This window comes from Pezoporus wallicus, unplaced genomic scaffold (assembly GCF_028554395.1).
Source record: "Pezoporus wallicus isolate ANWC-B61680 ecotype Strahan unplaced genomic scaffold, APGP_CSIRO_Pwel_v1 contig_3710, whole genome shotgun sequence".
Taxonomy (NCBI): domain Eukaryota; kingdom Metazoa; phylum Chordata; class Aves; order Psittaciformes; family Psittacidae; genus Pezoporus; species Pezoporus wallicus.
The window spans coordinates 2,830,806-2,855,387 of record NW_026640315.1 but is presented as its reverse complement, the minus strand read 5'-3'; the positions used below and the strand labels follow the sequence as shown (position 1 = coordinate 2,855,387).

Sequence of the window (24,582 nt, the reverse complement as noted above, 5' to 3'; positions counted from 1 at the left end):
AAAAAAATTAGATGATACCTCTTCCTGCTAGCTAAGTGTTGTGCAGCTCAATTAGTGAATGCTGGCATGGTACTTTGAGTATACCAAACCGTAGAACAAGCAGCTGTTACTATAAATACCTTGACCACACTGTTTATTAAGCTGAAGCTGAGGGAAACCTCACAGTAGTTGTGATCTGCTTAATAGTGGCTACATCTGTTTTGCTGTGTACCTAAACACATGCAATGGACTAATAAGACAGCTTGATTAGATACAGCAGATCCGTGTCACTGCATCACAGTAATTTCACCTTCACGCTGCCCATGGCCTAAGTGAGGCTGTGACCTGGATCCTTGACAGCAGTGCCCTGTTATCACACTTTTCTGATTCATGTGAAGACAGGACATATGGAAGACACTTTCTTTCTATCCCCAAACCACATGTGTGAGTGACCATGACAAATGGAAGGATCAAATCCCCATGTTGACTGCAAGAACAGAGAGATGCAAGTAATTACACTCTGCATCAAGAACATATCCAGCTTTCCAGTGAAACCTTGGAGATGGCACTGACTTTGTCACCCAGGTTTTTCTTACTGCTGGACTAAATCTGCTGGGATTCAGGTGTGGAATGCCAGAGCAAGAATAGGGCAAAGCCCCTGAAATGTCCACTGTTCAAGATACCTGTCTTCAAACAGCATTTCTAGGCCACCCTAAGCATCTAACAATACATGTCTACATCTGTGTTGACTCGCCAAACTGCCTTGACAAGAAACAGAAAGATCCTTTCACTAATTGACTCATTAGCAGAGATAGAAGCATCAGCTCATGACTCACGCAGTCTGAGACATCTCACCTGGGATAAAATGAACATGACCTAGAAACACTTTATTCCTGTTGCTCTTGATGCCTACAGCAGTGCAATATGACTCCACCCAGCAAGTCAACACAAAGTTATCTATATATTTTTGTCTGGAAGTGGTGAAATCTCTAGATAACACAGAAGACATCCAGACTGACAGACCTCTGCTTGCAAACAAATGGGGCCTTACGACAGCTAGGAACTGATACTGACAGCAAAAGCCTCTGAACAAGTAGCAGCCATTGCTTCATGTTGGTCTTCAAACAGCTCCCGCCATTTCTCCCCATGCAAACTTGTTTCCCTGGAAAACTCGGCAGCAACTTGACTCTTGGCTTGAGAGCTCAGTCACTACTGAATGCTTCAGCAAACCCATACAGAGTGTGATGCAGGAACACAGCAAACACCAGTGCCAATAGAGGAAGAAAGGGAGAGAGAGAAGGAGGGAGACAGTCCCTCAACAGCCAATGCTTTAAGCAGAACCAAGGACTGACAGGCTCTACCAGCCAGAGCACTCACCAGGTTGACGAAGTCCTGGTAGCAGATCCTCCCCTCGGAGTTGCTGTCTGCCAGGGCCAGCAGGACCTCCAGCTTGTGGGGGTCCAGCTCTGAGCCGTGCCTCTGGAGAAGGGAGCGGAACTTCTCAGTGCTGATGTAGCCGGTGTTGTCAGGATCAAACTGGGATAGGAGGGGAAAATGCCAGAATTAACTATTCCACATTACACACAACTCTGCCCTCCTATGCATTCATCACCTGCTGCAGACACACAGGGACCCAGGGGTTGCTCTAGGTTTTGTTGACATATTCCCCTGTAATAACCCCATCTCCAGCTTCCTTTCACTGCCCAAAGCACCCTGCTGCAGAGAGGGGTGAACCAGGCACCTTCATCCATACCATCATGCCGTCTCCACCCAAGCTTCAGCTAAGTCAGCTCCCTTCAACTTCCTTCCCTCTGCATCATCATTTCTCTTGTCTGTTTTTCATATCCCTACCTGGGCTATCAAGCAAACCAGAGATGCAGTCTGTGAGATAATATGTGCTGAAAACAGTTTTACTCCTGTATTTCCTAACACAATTGTAACAGAAGAATATGCCATCCCTCCTCAAGCCCTTTCTGCGCTCAGTGGTTCTTTCAGTCACCTTTCCAGGTGCCTTCAAATTGTTACGTGCTTTCACTGCTGAAGAGCTCTCTAAAGATGGATTGGAAAGAAAGTCTTTGAACAGGGAACAAACCAGATGAACATCGCTTCAAACCAGAAGTGGCAAGGCAGCAACATGCCATTTTCAGAACATAAACCAAAGTCATTAACAGGAAAGTCCCAGGTGAGATTTGGAGTGAACCCCACTCTGACCAATAACATCACCATTTTCCCCTCAGACTGAGTGGTTAATCTAAAAATACCACTGACCAAAAGGAGACAGCTTTGCAAGGCTGCTCTAACTCACAACTGCTTCCAGCAGCCTCTGTCCCCCACTGAGCTCCCCAGGGCACTCTGTGAGGGGCTGCCAGCTCAGAGGCTGGCTCAGCCCCAGACCCAGCCAAGCCAGTGCTGGCCCCACGCCAAGCACATTGCTTTTGTGCTTTGAAAACCAGCAGAGGAAGCTGCCAGACCAGCCCGCACTGGATGTGGTACAGTCTGATCTCTGCCAGCACTCTGTTGCTGGGAGATTTGCCTTTGATTTCCCAAACTTGGCTGTGAGGACGCTGGTGCTCGCTGGCCTCCTTTTGTAGATAATGATATCAAGCTTGTTGGCTGGTTTGAATGGCTGTCAGGGGACAGGGTGGTCAGGAGGGAGTCTTTTCATGGAAACATTTGGGACATAAAAGGCCTTGGCAGAGCCAAAGAGGTCCTGACAGTCCTGGTTCTATCCTAACGGAGAACAAAAGCTGAACAGGCGCTGGGCCTCAGATCAGATGCAGCAGAGTAAAGGCTGCTTTGGCAAGGGAGGAGGTGAGAAGGGGGATGTGGCAGAGGCTGCAACCTGCCAGCAGCAGGGTTGGCACTGCTCTGCTGTTAAACACACCAGCCTCAGGCACAGGCAGCTTGTTTGGGGGGATGCAGTGCCCATGTGAGAGGATCTGGCTCTGTCCTCTTCCAGCCCGAGCACCTTTGTCCTGCTGCTCCTGGGGACTCTGCTACCACCGGCTGCTTTGTTGAGCCTAAGCTGAGGAGAAGAGGTCACAGTCCCTGGCTGGAGCAGAGCTGGTCTGCTGTTCTGTCCAAGCAGCAGCCCCTCGGTGAAGAAGCTGCTGGGACAATTGGATTACACAAAACAAGATAAACCATATGACCTGTGGGCAGTCAGAGCTGGGCACTCTTCCCCAGCCTCAGCCGAGAGCTGTTCTGTCCTTGAAAGGTGGCCTGGATGTACCTTCCTGACAGCTGGCCCTCCGAGCCAAAGGTGGATTTCATCAGCTCTTTGCTGTTAAACAAGGGCTTAATATTAATCCCTGGATAAGTTTAACTCCCCTACTCCAGCCCACTCTAAAGTTAACAGATCACATTCTAAAACCAACCACAAAATCAGAGCTTCTGCACTCAGGCTCAGCTCTGATGCTTTTTTTGGCTCTTGATGGGACTCCCAAGCCAGCTTGATTTGAAGTTTTGCAGTGCTCAATCCCAGAGGCACAGATACCCAGGAAATAAAGTATTATTAGCATAATACCTGAGATGACCTTTCTAAGGGGAATTTGCAGAAGCTGGGAGATGAGTCATTCAGTGAATGGATCTAACACCTGCAATCCCATAGATACTGCTGTGTTCACTCTTGTTTTCCTGAAAACAGTTGACCTAACCAACATCTTACTTAACTGCACCACTTTAACTATATCTTGACATTTAAGATGTTAGAATCTATCTTGTCCAGGACAAATCCATTTGCTCCCTGAGGGCTTAAATGCTTCCCTGCTTTGAGGGCTAGGTTCAGTGACTGAAGCATAGGATTCTCCCCATGTTGTGTGCTCATTGTTTTGTAGGAAAAACCAATGGCCACAGCCATAGGGAAGGTGGCTATTACTTGTTCCTTCAAAGGGCAAGAAAAGACAGAGCTGAAGCACACAAGAGCTGCTGAGATCACAAACCACTTTTCTAGACTTTGTTCTGCTTTAAAGCATTACAAAAAGAAACATTTTGTAACCAAGAACAAAAATTACACAGTCAGCTTCAAACCAGCCCAGAAGGACACACTGACTTCAGACTCACCACTGCTAGAGCTGATACAATCCCATCATTCAAGACTGTACTGTCCATACCTGCTGCTGGCTTTGCAAATGGACAGACAGCTGAAACCTGTCTGGTGGCTACAAATGAGCCTCTGCTCCAAGGATGCTTCTTTCTCATACCAAAAGGCACCAGCATTCCTCCTTCAATTCACTGCCTTGCTGCTTGTCCCACCAAAATCAAAGCAGTAGCAGAAGGTAGCTAGTACTTTCAGAACTGTAAACAGGCCAGGGAACCTGTCCTCCTCTTTCATGTTACCATGTACAATTTAGGGTTTGGCACTAAGTTAAAGATACTAATTAGAAATGGGTTTGAATTAAAACAGTGGATCTGAACAGCATGAAAGAGTAAGAGAACAATGAACAAGTAACATCTGAACTAAAAAGGCCCGCCTCAGAGCAGGACTAGAGCACTGCTTCTACAACCTGTTTTACCCTAAACCCCAGCTGTGAGGGAGTTCTCTTATTTATGTTTAAATATTTTTTTTTTTACCATATAAAATCTCATCTGTCATCACAACACTCAAAATCCACACCAACACCCCCAACTGCCTCACACCTTGTTTCTGGTATCACAGCTAGCCATAAAAAATCAAGGGGTTGAGCTAGTCCTGCAGAACATGTGTCCCCACACATGGCAAAACCAACATGCAATGGCACACTCAAAACACTTGGGTCCATCAGTTATAGAAGAGACAACTGACCTTTGCTAGACGCTTCATGTATTTATCCATGGTGATCTCACTGAGGGTCAGTTGTCCCACAGGCCCAGCCGACCACCTCTGTGTCACCGTGAGGCCAGAGGCTGACTGGCAGCCAGCAGTGTGGCTGCACTGAGCCTCACAGCTCCCCAGGCAAAGCCTCCCAGCAGCTAACTCAGCACAGTGCCTTCCTGCAGCAGTTACTTCTGCCTCTGCCCAGCTACTTGGGCTGACAAGCCCAACACAAGGGGTGCAGGGATGAAGAAAGCCATTTGCCCCCCCTCAGCCTCCAAGACAATAGGACACTAACGGCAATTTCATGCAAGGTTTCCTCTGTATTTCAATGACAATCATCCTTAACTCCCCTGATCCTCAGCTAGGCTCTTCAGCAAAAATGTAAATATGCTAATGACCATAGCAGCCATCTGACCCAGCATCTTAATTCCCTGTCCCAAATCAAGCTATTTTTGCCTATTTCTCTCTTATTTTAGGGCAGACATGCCATAAACTGAAGGTCCCTCAGCAAAACTACAGGACAAAAATAAGGGCAGGAGAGGCCTGCAAGCTCTGATGGAAATAGGAAATATGGTTAAGAAAAGAAAAGAAAATCTCAAATTGCTTCTCCTCTTTAATTAAAGACACATCAGCCACGGCTGAGTGAGCAAGTAGGGTGGAGGCTGGTGCTGCAGACAGACAATGGGTGTCTTGGGAAAACACAGACATCTCACACAGTGCAGCCAGCTGCTCCTCTACTCCATGGCAAACAGCCCTCTGGGGCACCAGAGCAGCTGAACTGGGCACAACGTGAGGCTCCTTTAGCTGCCTTGAGGATTGCAGATGTTGCAGGAACAGAGAATTTGATACCATCCATGGTTTCCTCACTGAGGGGCTTTGTCTTGGCATCACCCAAGCCATAACTTGTCTTCGCAATGGGCAAGGCTCCAAGCAACTTCATCTACTTTGGAAGTTGGCTTTGAGATGGATCAGTCCCTTGAAATCCCAGTCATCTATGGTCCTGTGGTATCTTCACTCCTGGAAGAGCCTGGCGTGGCAGTCAGGCCTCCTGGCACTGTCCCAGCTCTGATACAGACCAGGATAAAGATTCTGGAAATAAATTGCCCTGAGCTTTAGCTTCACCTCCTGCTGTACGGAAATGACAACTCCTGCCTTATTTCCCACCAGAAAGGAGCTATCAGTAGTTTGCCTGCGTCTGGTTCACGTGTAGGCCCTTTCCCACTGGAAACAGGGACTCAACTACATGCAAAAATCTCCAAGGCTTTAAAAAAACACTCTGAGCTTTGCTGGACTTGAACTCAGACCGTTAGATGGCATAGTCTCCACAATCTAGGGATGCCAGCAAGCTTTGGAATCAACCAGGCCATCTCTAAGGGCCACGTTGTAGTTCAATCAAGAACCTCCAAGTCAATACATGGAGTTGACAGATTCCAAGATGAAGCTGTGAAAAGACATTTAAGACAGGCATTGAAAGTCTTCTCAAGATGGTCACACATTTTACTAGAACCCATTCATTCTCTCTCTTTCCTCAGTCTTTGGGGTCATGCTGTGAGATGATGTGTGGGTTTGGGTTTTGTTTTGTGCTTGCTTTTTTATTTTGCTTTTTAATAAAACAATGTGGTATCAGTATATGTAGCATTTGCTGGTTTGATGAAGATTAAAGGAATAACAAAACAGAGGAAGAAAGTCTGCCTTGCAATCCAAATGAGAGGGCAGAAAGCAGGGGCTGTTATAACAGGAGTTTCATCACAGCCTGGTGGTGATGATCTTCCAAGCAGTTAAATGATCCTGCTTTCTTCCAACAGTGAGAGATGCATGTGAGAGGAGAAACCCTAATCCAGAAGAGAGGAAAGCGAGTGAAAGTTAAGTGCATATCCCTCCACTTTGAAATCCAGCTCCTCATCACTGAACGTCACCTAATCTGAGTTGCCTGAACACCTATGGTAAACCATTAGTGCTGGCTCCAGTGATGCACACTCTCTTGCCCTGTAAATAATGAATTTACCCACCACTGCCTGGACAATATAAAGTGATTAAGTGAAGCAGTACTTTAGTCCATGTTGGATTGCTTTGACCTGAGGTGAACCCAAGGGCTGGAAACATCACCCAACTCTCAAAAGCCAGATTGCATTTAAGCACACAGGATATACCCTCACTTATTCACCAACCAGGACCCCCAGACAAGGGCTGTATAGCACTGACAGAGTGTGACTCGATGAGGACTGCAATGGGGGCTATTAGAAAGCCATGAGGCCAAGCAGCACAGGGACAATATGAACGGAGCTGACCTTCTGCCAAGGTTTCATGTATAGAAGCATAGCAAATTTACAAAGCCCATGACAGCTGGACATCACACTAAACTCCTTGACTCCACAGAGGTTCAGACCCCTTGTCCAAGCCACCACAGGCCAAGCAAATCCTGCTTTTAGAGACTCCAGGAATTTGGGGCTTGGTGGGGAAGCCTATCTGTCATACTTGGCCACCTACCTAAATCCACATTTCTGTCTCTATACACTTTTTAATGCAACTCTCTCCCCTATCCTCCCCCTGCCTGTGGGTTTCTTGCTGCAAGTCCTTGCTAAGGCACTAAGAGAGGATAGAGCTAAGATGCACTCACAAAGCCTGTTAAGCTAGCTTCCAGTCCTCTGCCGCCTGGACAGCCCACCACGCTGAGCCTTCCCAATGTGTCTCTCCATATCAGCCTCCTGGCAGAATACCCACAGGAATCAGCTCCAGTCTCAACTGGGGAACTACTCACAGTGTTCAAGCCACCCAGAACTAAATTATTCAAAATATGCCACTGCACTGGCTTTGAAACCAAAGCTGCTCCCCAGAAAGAAGCCAGGGTAAATAGGAGCTCCATTACCAGCAGCGCTGACAGGGAAGGAGATGCAGCACTGGAAGTGAGGGAGATAATGACCTGATTAAGGAGACAGCACGGATGGCAGGAGGTGCCCTCCATTATGCCACAAAGCTTAATGCAGAGAGACATGTTTATAGACTGAGCCTTCTTCAGCTCTGCTCCTTCCTGTTTTATTATTTATGCAAGTGCATTAAGACTAATGGGAAGAAGCTGAGGCACTCTAAAAAGCAGTGTTTGTTTTGGTTTTTAATGTGAAAATACAATATTTAATCTTGACCCAACACTGGGCACCTTGCATGTTTCACTGGATAGGTGTCCTCAGCTGCAGCAACAGGCTGGGCAGGCTGTTCTGACAGCACCAGCCTATCCACACCTTCCTGAGATTGTGGACAAGATGAAGCCTACAAGTTATCAGTCCCCTAATGACTGCCATGACCAAACCCACTCTAACAGTTAAAACCTTTTCTCAAATCCTTAGGGAAAGAGGTTTAACACTTTTTCCAGATCTACTTGTCAGTACTGGCCCAGACATTGCTAACTGTACAAATGCCCCATCTCTTGCTCTCCCTTTTGAATTCCTCTAGTTTTTAGGGCTCCACAATCCCCCAAGGCAATGAGTTCTTCAGTCTAATTAAAGTAAAGCCCATTTTTCATCTGGATGGTATAAGGCATCAAATATCAAAAGCTGAAAACAGCAATATCCATATCAGCATGACACATGATATTCTCATTTACTACCACACAATTATCTTTTATGTCTTTTTAGTTATGTCTTATTGGAGACTCTCAAAACCCTGTATCAATATTAATTACATCTCTCAGGGCTTCTGCATTATGAGGGGACAATAATGAAAGTAAGCCTCTTCATTCAGAGCTGAAATGCGATACACTCTGGGTGGGATGCTGCATTTATTTGGACTAGCTAAGTCAATAGAAGGCATGGCATGGGCATGCACAGTCAACCTCCCAGGCAGGAGACAGACAGGCCTCAATCACTATTGCTACGAGGAAAACAAAAACCAAACAAACAGAAACCAACACTCAACAGTCAGAGTATTCAGCTGTATTCCAGGCCAAGTTCCTGCAGTCAGCTCCCTGCTTACCCCGTGTTAACTAAACACACAAAAGCATTTCTGTAAAATTCACTGCTACTGACAAAGTCTTCTATCGCAGCGGTGTCTCTGCTCATACATGTGAGGCAGACGAGTCTTCTCATGCAAAACAGGGGTTTGGTCTGATGTTATCTGGAAAAAGTAGCACAGGTGATCCCATGGTGCTTGAAATGTTGAAATGTTTCGGGTCTGCATAGGGACGAAAGGCAGTGAATTATCTCTGTTGTACAATGACGATACACTTTCTGTCCCAGCAGTAACTCCGGAGAGTGGGACACAGCAGCTGCTGAAGCGGGATGGTCTGAGTCAGCAGGTCAAGGTAACTTTCATCCAAAAGACCTTAAAAAGCGAGTACTTACACTGATTTTCTGCAAGTCTGGGAATGCTGGAGGAACATCAAGATCTGCTTTTTACCCTCCCTGCACCTTTGAATCGGCACTACAGCCCTTCGAAACATGGCTTAAAAACTCCTGTCCAAACGTGGTGACAAGCACCCACACCACTCCCAAAACTTCAGGGCTGTGACAAGAATTTAACAGGACAAAGCAGGTCTGTTGGCTAAAAACAACCCACAGCAAACAAACAGATGACTGATATTGAGTAGTGCATAACTGAAGGAGGACCAGTATAACATCAATCAGAATAGGCTACAGAAAATAGATTATGTTCAGCTGATATTAGCTGGAAGAGGATATAAACTTGATGCCAATCATAAGAAAAGATTGCTGCTATGACTGATTTCTGCAGAGCATCTGACATCACCAGACAACTCTGTGTTTGAGGCCTTATTGTGACACAAACTCAGGCTGTCACACATTCAACATGCTAAAGTCTGGCTATTTGACAGGTCTCAAAAATAACGTTAAGCCAGAGAGCCACCATCCCATGGAGATGCCACTAATGAGGTCCCCTGAGAATTCATTCTCACCCACAGAATTAGCATTAGTGGCTTAGGAGAAAGTGTAACTTAAGTCTGCATCATGCTCACCAATGAGGTAAAGCAGCAAGTTACTAAACATGAGCTGGGTCTTTCGGTAAAGCTGGGTGCTTGCAAACAATACATATTACAGTAAAATAGGAAGCCAGATGGCCAGGAGCCAAGAATGCCAGTTTACAGGATGGGGACTGCCATCTTCAGAAGAAGCTATTCTAAGGTGGGGGAAACCCCTTGCTTTGTTACACTGAGTAACAGCTCAGTGCTCTCAACATAACACTGCCTTCAAAAAAGGAAATGTGAGCGGCAGGTTTGTAAATGAGGTGACATTACCTCTTCCTTTGGCACTTTGTTACTCTATAGTCTGACTGGCTCTACTACAGGCTCAATTCATTAGTTTATGAAAAGGAAGGTTAAGCAATGACTTGATCATTGTCCAGAGGAACCACAAAGGGAACAGGAATTTGGCAGCAGAGGATTCTCCCCTATGACAAAGGTATAATCACATCTGCGCGCTAGAGGTCAAAGCTGAGCAGCTTCAGATTAGAGTAAGTTGATTATTTTTACTATTAACGAGTGAAATGTCTCAGTAACTTAACCAGAAGCTTCACAACTGTATTGCAGGTTTTCCTGGGAAATGAGATATGGTCAAGGTCAAGCAGAAAACCACTTACAAAATCTTATGGCCTTCATTATGAGACGCCAGATGATCCCAACAGCTCCCTTCTGACCTGACTGCAAGTTATAAGGTCTCATTAAAAACTAAGCCAAACATATGCATTTAAAGCCCCAACTAACAACTGCCATAATATACATAACCTGAATAACCCCCCTATACTGGGAATTCAAATCATGCTTCTGGTTAGAACCACCACCACAGAGCAACACTCCTACTAAACAGACTGGGAAGCATATTTAACTTACACTGATTTTACATTCAGCTTTACTCAGTCAAGGGGACTAGAAGCTTTCCAAGCTAAACTGGAGCAGAAGATGTCAGCCTTGTGAAGAGGACACAGAGGTATCACATGATTCCTTACAACGCCTTGTAGGCACCTGGCATTACACTGCAAGGACATAACCGTCTCAAAGGTACTCCAGAGAAGCTGGTTCCAGATGGAGCCAGAGCTGGGAGTAGTAATTATTACTCATCTCTATCATTTAAACACTTGAGAGCAAGAGATTCTCACTTGCATCTTTCCAGGGTTACAACTGCAGTAAGGAGCCAGACTGCTGGAACCTGTGGTAGTTCACACTGTTTCTTAGGAGATACATCCAAATCAGTCCTGGATGACACCCAGACTGCAGGTTCCCTGTACGGAGGACTGCAAGATCTGCAGCGTTTGCACTTTCACAGTGTCTGCTGTGTCAAATACACTTTGGTTTAAGGGTAAAAGAGATTTGTCCAAGTGCCAAAGATGCGCAACAACGAAACAGAGAAGTCCAGCTTCATTTTGACTTCTTGTATGCCCTTATTGGGCACAAGGTACAAACACAAGGCAAGGCACAGTGTTTCTATTCTCTTTGCAACAGACTTCAAGCAGACACAAAACGTGTCTGAAGTTTTAAAGCAAATCATGACTTAATAAAGATTCCACAACAGGAATGCAACTGCTCTTGCAGGTCACAAAATGCAGGGCCTCCTGCAAGGTGTAACGTCTCTGTAGGGCCCAAACGCAATGAACAGGGAATCACTTTTACACACTCGCCAGCCTGACAACAAACTACCACAGCATGCTTTGAAACCCCTCTTTAAGAGTCTTACCATGGAAAAGTGTCCTTTTCACAGCACTGACAAGCCCTCACAGAACCTGGCCCTGCCTGAGCCATATCAAGGGCTCCTGACTGCCTCAGGAGACAGCAGCAATGCTGCCTTCCAGCCTCCCACACAGCAGAGAGCTCGTCCTGTCAGTCAAACCTGCACTCACTCACAGAGCCCCTCTACTTCCCTGCCTCCACTTCGTTTCTACCTATTTTACTGAACTAATCAGCTCTCTCTTGTGTCTGGGATCACCCATGCTTTAGAGAGCTCCTGATCCCCCTAACAAGCCTGTCCACTCTTCCCAAGCTCTAATATTTCCCCTTTTCCTTGAACAGACTGGTTTGGATGCAGTTTAACCATTCCAAGCTGAAGCCCCCCATGGGCACCCACAGGCAAGCAGACCTCCCAGTTAGTTTTCCTGCCACACTGCAGCAGGGAGACCTGCTCCTTCAAAAGGCTGGGGTGATGTCTGCATGCTGCTGGCACAGGTGCAGGGGATCAAGTGAGCAGCAGGCTGGGAGATCTTTGGCAGAGGTCTGTGGTCCATATTTGCCATGTCTGCATCACAAACACAGGGTTGTGGCTGCACTGAGACTGAGAAACAAACCCTGGCTACTACAATTCACAAGCTCTATTTCCTTAAACACACACACAAGTGCACAGATGGCTTTCCAAAACTGGTATGACCCCATTGTAGATGATTAGAAGAAGGAAGCAGAGAAGGCACAGGCAACAACCACAGTAAGGGAGCCAGAACAATTACAGAGTGCATGTCATGCTCTTCAGGAATGAGGAAATCAAAACAGCCTCCTGAAGAGTCACCTAAGAGCTGAAACCACTGCAAATAAAGGAGAAACGAGCCAGTAGGAGAGACAGAAAGACCAGACTGAAAAGGAATGTTAGGAAATGGCAATACTCTTCCTATTCATGGGTCATGCCACATCTCTGGGAAGTGGGAAGAGAGTGGGAGAAAGAAAATCTTCTCACCTGCAGGTTAACTAGAGAGGCCAATCCACCCCAAAGAATCCCATCAGGCTTCCACTGGGATTAACCAGCCCATCCAGTGGGGCCAACCTCTAGGAGAGCATCCTCACAGAGCACACTGCAGACTGCTGTGCTTCGGATGATCACGGAGAAGGGAGTGCAAAGGCACAAAAGGAGGGCTGCGGCGGGGCAGGAGGAGAGGGCAGCCCAGCCTGGCTGAGAGGAAGCCCAGCTGAATGGGGAAAGGAAAGCGGGATGTGAATGAGCATGAGGTGATGAATGGTGGGGAGGGCATGGCAGTTTTACACAGGGCAGAGAGCAAAGGCAGACTGAATGGGTAAGACTGAAAGATGCCGCTTGAATGGAGGGGGAGAGAGGGAGGAGAAATTAGACAGAGAGAGAGCTGAGCAGCACAAAGTGAAATAGTGCAGGCAGAATAGCTTCCCACATGGACTTGACAAGGCCTTAGAGAGAAAGACAAGTAACACAGCGTGAACTTTAATCCAGGAGCAGAAAAGCTGCCTGAAGCAGACAGTGTTACCATCATCTGCCCCTGTATAATCCCTCCACTATCAGGCACCTTCTTTGCTCCCAGCCAGCAAATTCTCATGAACCCAGAGCAAATCCAACAGCAGCCACCAAAGGCCAGATCACCCCAGCAAAGGGAGTTGTAGCAAAACTGAGCTAGTGACATGGAAACACCAAGATAATTGCAAGCAGCAGCCCAGGAGATGCAAGTGTAACACTGCCCTAAAGATGGGACAAGATACAATGGGTATGTATGACAGAGAAACAGCGGTTATTATTAGTGTTATTTGCAAGCCTTTCCTCCCATTTTTAAAGACAGGATGAACTTTTTACAAAACAAATCTTTTCCAAGCAAAAACGTGGAGATTCCAGTCATGCCAAGACTTTCTTGACAGTTTGCCTTAGTTTTGAACATTGATGATTTAGAAGAAGTTCCCTCAGATTCTACAAGGCCAAAACACAGGACATTACTGTTTTCAAAATGCTTCAGTAGATAATTATCATTTATGTTCATATTCAGATGGTTCAGCTCAAGTCAAATATTTTGCTCAAGAAGAAACAAAAAGCATTTTTCCTAGTCTTTGGGGAACTGCAAACAAAACCCTACATGTCATTATTCACCCACCTCCACCCTGTTCACAGCTGGGGTACATAAAGCATTTAGAAAGGACACATCATACTACTCAGTGACAGAGCTGAAAACTGAATACTCTCCCATCCCTTTTAGATGTGCAGGTTTAGACAGGCCAAGGTATCCGTTATCTTCATAGATCCATCAGTCACCCCCAACAGGATCCTGTGCCAATCCTATTTTCCCAACTGCAAAGCAAAAGGTCCAGTGACTCACTCCAAAAGGGGTAATGTAAGGCCTTAAATCATAGCCTTTTAGTTCATATTTGTCAGGAACAACCATTTAAAAGCTAATTGTGTCTGGAATCATGTTTTGCTTCTCATAAATAGACCCCACAGTCATACAGGCTAAAATGAGAGGTCATAGAAAGCCAGTAGAAGGTAGGACACAACCCTCAAAAACAAATACCATGGAAAGGAAAATAAATTTAAATTGAAGACTTGACCCTACTTTACCTTTTCATCAGGGAAGTCAAACATATCAGCTGGCTTCTAAAGTGTTGCTAGAGGAACTACGAGGGGCCCATCTGTACCTCAGCCTGAGACTGTTCTGCTCCCTTGATTTTGGATGTTTCTTCCACCAAGCAAACACAACAAATCAATGCAGTTAATTTCAGGCAAAAAAAAAAACGAGTGTCCTGGAGTCAGAGCACAGGCAGCAAATCATGTGAGAAAAGACATGAGGATTTCTCCCCTTTACTCCTCCCCCCTCAGTAGCAAAGGAATTCCTGAGAAATCTGGGCCAGATCATCAATCCCCCTCAGAGAGGTCCAAAAATATAGGGCAGGGATTTGGGATCAGGTCATTAGCAATCAGGTTTCTAGCACATAGTGCTTTTTTAAATGATAATTTGTTCTCTTTATGATTCACAGTGGTACCACCTCATAGAGAGCCCCACTTTAGGAGCTAGGAGAGGCAAAATAATTCACCCAAGGATGCAAGGGGCCTAAAATGCTGCTGTAGTTGAGATGAGCTGCCTGTGATCCAGCCACCACCATATTGCCACCTAATAACTTACTAGTGAAAACTGTTAATTGCCAAATATTAGAGTGGAGATTTTTAATCAGGGTTTAAGACAAAACAAAGGTCAAAGCACCTCCAAGAAGTACACCAAGCTTGGTGATACCCACAAACAAGAAAAGATGTCCAAGTGTGAGTCTTTCCTAGAAGCAGCAGTGAGCTGAAGAGATGGATGTGCCTTTGTGCAGACATGCACAGGCACACAGCAGCAGCAAAGGGATCGTAAGGGTCTACCAGAGCAGACAAGCTTTAACGTCGCAATTTCCCAGGCCAGTTGAGCCCACGAAGAACCATTACTGCAAAGAGAATACTGTCTTGCTTTTCCATCTGCCTGGCACAAGCAGATGATGTTACATATGGCACTGGGGGGAAGGGAAATAGGGTATGAATAATTTTCAATCCAGTGAAAGGAGTGCAAGCTCTGCAGCTGCTGCAGGGTGAGCACACCCTAACAACATCAGCTATTGCTTTGGGTCAAGAGATCATACCATTTCAGCCTGCTTCCTGACTTGTGCTTCATTCCAGCTGCTTTTCTCTGCCTTTAGTGCCTGCCTGCAGGAACAGCTATCTCTCTGGAAAAAATTAAAACACAGGGAGAAGTTACATGTGCCTGATGAAAGTGACAACACAAGGCAGGTCAATGCTTAGTCTAAAAGCATTCAAGCAGGGTCAACACCTACTAAAAATAAAGACATAAATGCACAGATACACACAATACAGGAAAAGGATTTACTCTGATGGGACAGCAGGAGCTCAGTCATGCTTGGGCTTTCTTGAACCTGCATCCCTAGGAAACTGGCAGCTCTTACAACTGAATCAGACAGACTTGTGCTGCCAATGCTGGAAGCTGACAAGCCATCCCCCTTCCAGGACAGGCTCCTGGAGCACCCATACTGTTAGGAACCAAAACTGTCACATCCCACATCCCACACCCAGCCTGGGAACTCTCATTCTTTCTTGCTCCCCAAATCTATGTGTCCCCTATCAGGCAAACCCACTGCCACAGGCTGCTCAATCTTCTTATGCAAATGAACTCAGGGTAATTGGGACAGTTACAATGAGTCCCTGACAATGTTTGCTTTTGTGCACACCAGTAGTAAATATAGACTGAGCTGCTTACTAAGGATGGGGGGTGAGGGGAGAGCTGCACTAAGGGATAGCAGGAAGTAAGCATTTTTTAAATGCAAGAACGGTCTCAGAGGTGTGGAGCTGACGGGCAAAGGAGGAGCCAGATGCTACAAACATAAGTCTCAAAACAATTCAGGGAAGCACAGCCATGAGCACATCTGTGGAGCTGTCCCCCTGCATTACAACCTTCATTCCAGGGACAGAAAACTTCCACAGCATTCATCCAGCTAAGGGTATCAGCTCACAGGATTCAGCCACCAGAGCAAAGACTGGACAGGGCACAAATACCCCACCCAGAGCCATTGGTGACAGTGTCCAGGCTGCCAGCATGCAGTGGCTGGCTCTGGCTCAGTCGCTCCTGCACCGACAGCTCTGCTTCTTGGTTATCTCAGCACGCTTCAGCCCATGAACCTCATAGATATGCTCTACTTTTGTTGTAGCCCATGCAGCAGCCGTGGAAGAAACCTAAACAAAAAGCAATGGCCCCCTGAAATCCTGTCATGCAAACAAGACTCTTCCCACCCATGGCCACAAGGACTGAATGGAGAGGGACCATCACCCCCCACCCAGCCCTGCCTGGTGGTCTTTTTGTCTCGTGACCTTCCCCACACAAACACAACCCCACAACAATCAGACAGGAGACACAATGCACCAGCGCCGGCTTTCCCAGCCCTTCAAGGCAAGCTGGGGAGGGAAGGGGGGAGAGCTGGGGGGAGCTGAAAGGAGCTGGGGATGATGAACAGATAGGATGGGCAAGGAAATACCAAGCAGCATTTTAATTTTGACTTTTACAGTCCCATAAGCCAGGATAAAAATAAGTTTTAATGAAAGAAACAAAAGAAATGTTATCTCAAATGGCTTAAAGGGACATGGGAATACCAGCCACTGGGATTCTCATACCTAAATAAATAAATAAAGCCAACAATGCTTCTAAACCCTGCGGACATCTTTTAACATCCCCTCCAAGAGGCCCCCAAAACTGAGCCCTTTGGTGCAAACTCTGCTGACTTTACTGGGCTATCTTTGAGACTTAAAGTCTGAGATGGATTAAATATAAAGGTTTTCCTTTAGTCTGAGAGAACAGCTGTAGCTGAAGCATCACCACACATGGAAGAGTGTGCTATAGATTCAAAGCACAGCAAGTTTCTGCCAGTCTGTGCTAACAATGGAACAAGAGAGTCATGACCTGGGCTACTGACAGCAAGGAATAAATGTGCCTCCAGGCCCGAGACTGTCCTCACAAGCTAACAGATGCCTTTTGGTTACTGCAGGACACATCTCCTTTGGGAAAGAGCAACGAGGGTCCCCCAGGACTTAGTTGCAGATCAGCAGACCAACAAAGCAAGGGGAAGCTCCTACCTTCTGAAATGCCAAGGGATTCTTCCCTGCTCCCCATGCATGTACAGGAAAGAATACACACTCCACAGGAAAGCAACCCAAATAAAGCAAAAAGAAATACCACCTCTCAGGACCTGGCTTCAGTGAGCTTACCAGGGCCCTCAGCTATGTTTCAGGGCACTGGAAATATATACTAAGTACCTTTACAAGGAAGGAGGCCGTGCTTTTGCCAAAATCTAAGATCTGAATGCCATGACATCCTGGCAGCTGAAGCAGTAACAGAAAGCAGAGCTAGGGGAAAGCATTTGTGTGATTTACAGACACATTAGCCACCTAGGGAGCATGATACAGCAAGAAACAACATCTCAACTTCTCCTGCCAGCACCCCCCTAATGCTATTCTCATCATCCACATCCTCCATTAACACACTGTGACTGCACAGTGGAAAGCACCTGAGGAGCCAAGGATGAAACCACCTCTGTGGGATGATGCAGCTGATGGAGAGACAGAAAGTCTTGATAAAGGCCTTGTGCAGCAGCTGGGTGCAGGAGGCCTCTCCCAACCCCAGCATGCAGTGCACCAGGCCACATCTGGCCAGCAGGTCCCAGTGAGGGGGCATGGATGTGCAACTGACCCTTGCCTATGTCCTGACATAAACTGGAGTAACTGGAAGAGCAGCAGCACTGCGCCCACACAAAACTGGCAAACTTCCCGCGACAAGGATACTGTCTCCTGTCAATCCAATCCAGTCTTAATCCTCTGTAGAAAGATCCCATCAGCACCGTGCTAAGAGGCAATCTTTCAACCAGATGTTAACAATAGTGAAGATGACAGAGAGACAGATGGAGAACAGATAGAACCAGGCTCTGTTCATCACGGAGTGACTTAGAGGAACAGGACAGGAGATACACAGACAAGATGTTTAGCCTTGCTCAGCCTTGCAGCAAGGTGGTACACATAAGTATGCATGGGACAATGAATCTATTGCACCTGCAGGCAGCTGTAAGCCAGTGAGTGTCTCACTGCAAAGGAAGTAGCTGTGGCCAAGCTGTGGAGCTGCTTTGAGCTCTGCAGGATTTCTGTCCTATTTAGGATAGGCACAAACTTGCTGCTGGTTTGAGGATTTGCCCCCTGAGACTGGATATTTCCCCAGCATGGAGAGGAAAGCAGAGTCTTGCCTCAACTCATTCCACAAAGATTTCAGCTGAATTCCTCTTCAGAAAAGAGATTACTCAGGCAACAGCAGGATCTTCAGCACAGTTATCATGTGAGCTAGCAAAATAACCGTGCAACTGGAAGCTGGCCATCAGTCTCTTCACCCGTCAACCGAGGGAGGGAACACAGTCAAAAAGCAAGTGTCCAACTCCCATGGCCTCTTAATATTTCTATACTAGAAAACCTCACTGCATAGATAAATGTTTGTCTTAGGGAAGTAAAACAGACTGGGTTGCTTAGCTGAGATCAATTCCTGTCCAATTACATAAAATAATTTTATTTTACATTAGTCTTTATTATGGCAATGAAAATTATATGGCCATTCTAACTGACTGGTGTTGCTCTTCCCAGGCCTTGTGGACCTGATCTCAGACAAGCTGAAGTGAGAATCCCTCCTACACCAAGGAAACAGGACAGTCTGGATAACTTCAACCTGTGGTGAGGGGCTGAAGAGGAAAGGGGGAATTTCTTGAGGTCTTTTTCAGCCCTATGCAACTTCCCATTCCTTCTCCCCTGAGCCACATGAGCTGCAGTGCGCAGAGCTGTGTGCTGCACTGAGCCCAAGCAAAGAACCCCAGAGCTCTCTGATAGGGAGCTGGTGGTTGCAGTGGCCTGGACAAAGCATTCACAGAGCAATGCTGCCTTCCACAGCCCCAGAGAGTGACTGATACCCAAAGATGCCAAATACCTTCAGCTGCCACTGAATTCACTGCCATGAGATTTCCAAGAACCCTGGACATTATTTGAGACCAAGCCTCCAGAAGAAAAGCAGCTGCTTTGCTTGAATACTTTGCCGGATGCCTTTCAAACAAAGAAAGAAAACAAAATAAACCACAGAAACCTCAAGAAAAAAGATCACTTGAGCCTTGATATTCCTTTCTACTAGGCACAACTTTATGGTGTGTATCACAATATTCTCCCTGCATATTTGTTAGTGCCTCTTCATCCAGGCTTGCATAAGTGATGAAGAGCTGAGGTACTTGTCTCACAGAGCTAAAGGGAAAAGCAAGAAATGTTCTCATAGAGCCGCCTCTGAGTATCTGAGGGATCATCACAACCTCATGTGCTTGAAAACATGACATTTACAACACAAATGTTCTCCCATGGAAGGGGTGCACGTTTTGTGAGCTTCCTTTAATAAAACTCTCAGCAAAAGAACTGGAATATGCCCATGTCTTCATGCTTAAAGAAATACCATAAAATTGGGAGAAGTCCTTACCCCTCTGCAATCAGTAATGAAATTAGCCCAAAGGGGCCCAAAGGAAGCAAATGAGGCCTCTTCAGAGGGGCCAGGATTTCATCTCATGTTTAAAACCCCACAGTGGCAGTTCTGTACTCATTTTAATGACCCACCAAATCCTTTTAGTCCTCTACATCCCTCTATGAAAACCTAATAATGAAAAATTGTCTACTAAAACTTGGCTTTTCCTGAAAAATAATATCTGGACAGATCTCCAAAGACAGATATTCCTGTGGACACAGTGAATTTGGGCTGCAATGCTTTGTTTTCAGATATCATTGCAGTTCACATTTTCACAGCTTCCTTGGAATAACATTTGATATGGAAAAAGTGTAAGTGATACTCACAGACAAAAGAGTAGCCAACCCTCTGGAACCACAGGGCCTCGCTATTTGTATTGCTTTTGTAATAAATACAGCCTGAGCCACAGCATTCCAAGTAAGAGATCCTGAGGCAACTTCAACATTCAAGCAAACCATTGCCATGCAATATTAAATGCATTCATTTTTTATGAGCATCAAATTCTACCTATTAACAGATCGGCCATACTCTGCAGCTACCAATTCACATACCCAGCCTGCAAGCTGCTGAGGGCAAATGGCCACAAGATATAGGAATACATTTCATCTGAAAAAGGAAACTAACATCCATCATAATTCAACTCAACGGTCACATTTTCTTTACAAGCAGCAGCAGAGTCCATGGCTGACAACCACACACCCCAGATGCAATGAAGCACTGAGCTCTCTACTTCGAGACTGCAACTGTGATGCATGCAGTGTTCACCAAGTGAATCACATTCAAGTCCTGTGCAAAGAGGAAATTCCTTGGAATTACTTTTTCACCAAGTCACTAAACCCCACACTACTGTACATGGACTAAATTCAAAGGCCTGATCCTCATCGTGGAAGGCAGCTTATCTGAACACAGTTTATGTGAACATACATCAAAACCCTGGAACAGTTTCTCAGCCCTTTTGCCAAGCGAGGCCATATTACCAGCTTTAATGTAACAGCACTTTTGATCTTATAGCAGCTAGAGTGGTGCTGGTACATCTATTATTCCTCCTGGAACAGAGCTGTGCTCCCATATCACACCTACAATTCACTCTTTTTGTGCATAGCTATCTAGAAAGAGATGTAAGAAAGAGCTTCTTAGCAGTACATACCCCTTCTGTCATCCCAGGGAGGTGAATGACCCTCTCTACTGCCCAATCCAGGACCAATTCCAGCTATGGCAAGGAGAAAGGCTTTTATTTTAAGCTTGTTGAAGAGGTAACTGGGTGCTGCAGACAGAAGGATGGACAAGGGGTAAAGTCTCCTGTAAACTGGTTCTCTTTTTTCTCTAGTGAGCACCATGCAGGTTGTCAGCAGTCTGGGGAATGAGAGGCAAACCCATAATCAAATAGATTCCATTCCTTTTATAGGTCTGAGCAGCCTGTCCCCCATTGTAACAGGATATGATCACTGATCTCCTTATTCCATGTTCCCACCTGTGAAACTAAATGAACTGATACTGGAGAATGAGCTTTGAAGTCCTTGAAGAGGAAGAGGTATTGCAGTGCTGAATAAGGCCAATTCCCTACAGCCAACAGCCACTGCAGTGATACAAGCAAAAACCCTAAGGTGCAGAATAATCAGGCTCTGAAGGAAACTAAAAACACAGAGAAAACATAAAAGAACCTGAACATGGAAAGTTAATGCTGCTTTGAACATTGACTGAGCAAAAATCCTTCCCCAGAGTGACAGAACTGCAGTCGGCAATCAGGAACTCTTGGTCTGGCATCCAGGCTGTTAGGTTAGACTCACAGCTCCCAAGAGGTCCCTCTGCAGGGCTTTACTCAGACCTATCTCACAGGCATCAGCTACAGCAGCTTTGCAGAAAGGAAGGGCAGGAGCTGTTGGTTAAGCAGTGGGGAAGAACCAAACACCACTTGTTTATTCACAGATCTTGCTGCTCTAACTTGTTGCTTGCATTAGATGTCACAGTGGTAAGTACCTGTTTAAGAAAAAAAAACCAACGAAGAGGAACAGTAGGAAACCCACCCCCCTGCAACTAATCCAATTAAGACACAGGATAAAGTTGTAGAGGTTAATCAGATCTGAGCCACTGGGTCTGTCTTTGCTGCTGCTTAGTGACATATCTGGTGAGCAACACCAGCAAGACAAAGGCCAGGCAGAAACTCCCATGAGCCAGGAGACAAATGCTATTTCCCTGCTGCATCAGGCAGAAAAGAGAGAAGCACACTGCAGATCAGGACTGGGGGTGGTCTGCTGTGCTCAGAGCTTGGCTGTCCCATTAAGCCTTATTAGGTGTCAGGATGCTGTGGCTGATGGGCTGCATGAGACAGTCCTTGCAGCAACGACCAAGGCTGGGCCTGCAGGGTGCTGCTGGGTTGATAACTAGGGAGAAAATTTACTCAGCAAGGAAAAATTCTGCCCATACATTGAGGGGAGCTCCTCCTGTCTTGGGTTTCAACAGCTTTAACTCTCTTCTTACCAAGGCTGCAGCAGGGCAGGTGAAGTCTGTCCCAGCCCAAAAGGCCACCCACACAGAGACCACGTGGACTGTCTGAGGTAGGTTTTTCAGCACTGGGAGCCAGAAGAAAGCTGAGCTGGGGTTTGCAGTGAAACAGCTCCACCAGTGCTGGGGCACAGGATTCAGCGCTGGCATAGGAAACGTTGCTCCTGTCACACTGTATCAGCCAGCCTGCAGCCCAGCCTGAAGTCCTGACCTAAAGCTACCTTGCAGGCCGAGCATGCTGATTTCCCCAGCTCAAGCTTTCCTCTACAATCAGATCTGCTTTGCCTCTCTCTCCTCCTCCCATTAAGGCAGAAAGAAGACAGAACAACTGAAACAAAAAGAGAAATGTTTCATAATCCAGTGACCATCATTTCTCCTCCTAGAGAGGAACTGGGTCTCTTGATACCCCTGTACCACACTGGGCTTTGCTAGGCTCCTTTGTAAATTGTTCTTCCTTCTTTGTAAATTCTTTACTCCAAGGACAGCAATTGCCACTGCGTTTCAGTTTCCCAAAGGAACTAAGATCCACAGCCCCCAAAATCAGAACTTTTGTCCTTCCTGTAGGAAGTTTCATCCTTCCTTTAAAGATACAGAGTTTTATAGCAATCAGCCATAAAATTTGTCAGGAGAAAAAACTACATTTTATACTCTGGACTTGAAACACAGAATATTTCAGATTAAAAATAGCTCCCTTTTTCACTGTCTGCCAGATCTGGGAGGGAGGTGAAAATCCACAGAGACTTGATTTGATGCGTGAGAAAGTAGAATTCTATAGCAGGGAGTATGCACACACAGTTATTTGAGTTCTAATAATAGTTCTGCAATAATATTTAGCTTAGTGGAGAAAACGAAAGCTTTGGATAGACCCATGCTAGCTGGTACTCTGATACTGAGTACCATGGCAAGTCAAGTACATCCATCAGAGAGAGGGGAAAACTCTAAAATAAACAAACAGTTCTAATAAAAACCTCATCACAGCGCAGTTTTCCTTCCTTTAAGATGGTTTTTCTTTCAAATTTCAAATACCTGCTCCTGTATCAGCAATCATTGCAGGTACCTTGCCAAGATATGAGATGCTTTGTCTGAATGACCCAGGTGTGGGCATAGCCCTGATCAGCACACAATGCTCCCCCCCCCCGAGCAGGTAGCTCCAGATCAGGCTCCCCCACTCCACAGTGGGACAATATTCAACCTTCCTCCCCAGCAGATGACAGGCCATCAACTGCCTGCAGCTTTCTGAGGAACTGTAGCTATAACCTGTGCAAATCTAACATAGCAAAACCTGCAGTTTACTCCAGAGCACCCTATGTCCTGCAAAAGGGCCAGCTCTGCTCTTTGGGGTGATGAGTAACTGTCAGAAAAGAACAGCAAAGCAGCATCACGTGTCCCAGTGAGGAAAGGCTCCACACAAAGCTCCGCCACCAGCTAAATTAATAGAGCCTAGCACAGGAGAACAGGAATCGGCAGGCACAGCTTTGACTAACAGTACAGGCAGTTAAACATCCGGTATTAAAAGCTACTGAGTAATGCAGGAGCAGTGGGACAGAAGGAGGGATACACCTTGGAAAGTGAGAATAGCCAGTCATTCCCTCCCTCCAAATTGGTGTAGGATGACAGAGGCTGGATCACCTATACACTGTCAGTAAGCATCTTGTCATTGGCAAGGAACACAACCCAGGGCACTCTAACATCCCTTCTCTGATGTCACCATCACAACAGGCACACATAGAGCATCCTCATCACAGGAGGCAGGTCCCGAACCTGCTAACATCAGGAAAACATGTTGGTGTTCCCACTAGGAAAGAGCTTATTCAGCTACATTCACGGGGAGCAGTAAGCAGAGAATGACCTCAGAAAGACTACAGCACTCACACTGCAGAGAGCATCTTTCCTTGAATGAACTGCTTTTGCTTGGGTTGGGTGTGCATAATTCAGGCTGGTTTAGACTACAAGAAACCATCCAATGCAGCTTTGTGTCAAACCTCCACCCACACATCGGCTACATAATTAATAAGGATGAAAGAGAACATTACTCCAAGCTGGTGTTCAGATTCTCAGTGATCAGTAAAGCTCCTTATATTCCATTTGGCCTTGGAAGTCAGCAAGAGGAATATACTTCATGCATCATAATCCATTAAATACAGGCTTGTAAGCCCATAATATCACTGTTCCTGCAAATGTGGAGTCATTTTTTGCATGAACCAGTTTGTTTTGCAGTACGTCTAAAGTTAATTAGTTTTCACATTTTTATTACTCCACATGGTCAAGTAACAGCCTGGAGCTTCCAGTCATCTGGAACCATGACAGGTCCAGAAAATTCTCACTATGCCTTTCAGGACTATTTACTAGGGCCATAAATGGGACAGTTCTTTGGGAGACATCTCGTCACCTTGGGAGAAGTCACTTGGTGCACCTGTCTTGTTGAACAGGATTGTCCAGCATTTATACCCCCTCCACCAGAAGAGTTGTTTACTGTCATGCCCAACAGGTAAATGGCCATGAGAAATGGACCACTGTGCTCATTCATAAAA

General features: G+C 46.0%; 1 protein-coding gene across 7 annotated transcripts in view; it reads right to left on the bottom strand.

Annotated features, from left to right (window-relative positions):
* RHBDL3 (rhomboid like 3) overlaps window positions 1-24,582 on the bottom strand; it is a 70,012-nt gene that overhangs the window by 28,973 nt on the left and 16,457 nt on the right. For 6 of the 7 annotated variants that reach the window (XM_057418490.1, XM_057418488.1, XM_057418489.1 and 3 more), the window contains one exon: window positions 1,357-1,515. Coding sequence is in view for 6 of the 7 variants with exons in the window: in XM_057418488.1 (XP_057274471.1) it covers window positions 1,357-1,515 (159 nt within the window). In the remaining variant the exon portion in view is untranslated. Of the gene's footprint in view, window positions 1-1,356; window positions 1,516-15,095; window positions 15,180-24,582 lie in introns of all 7 variants that reach the window. The other variant, XM_057418491.1, reaches the window with a different exon arrangement.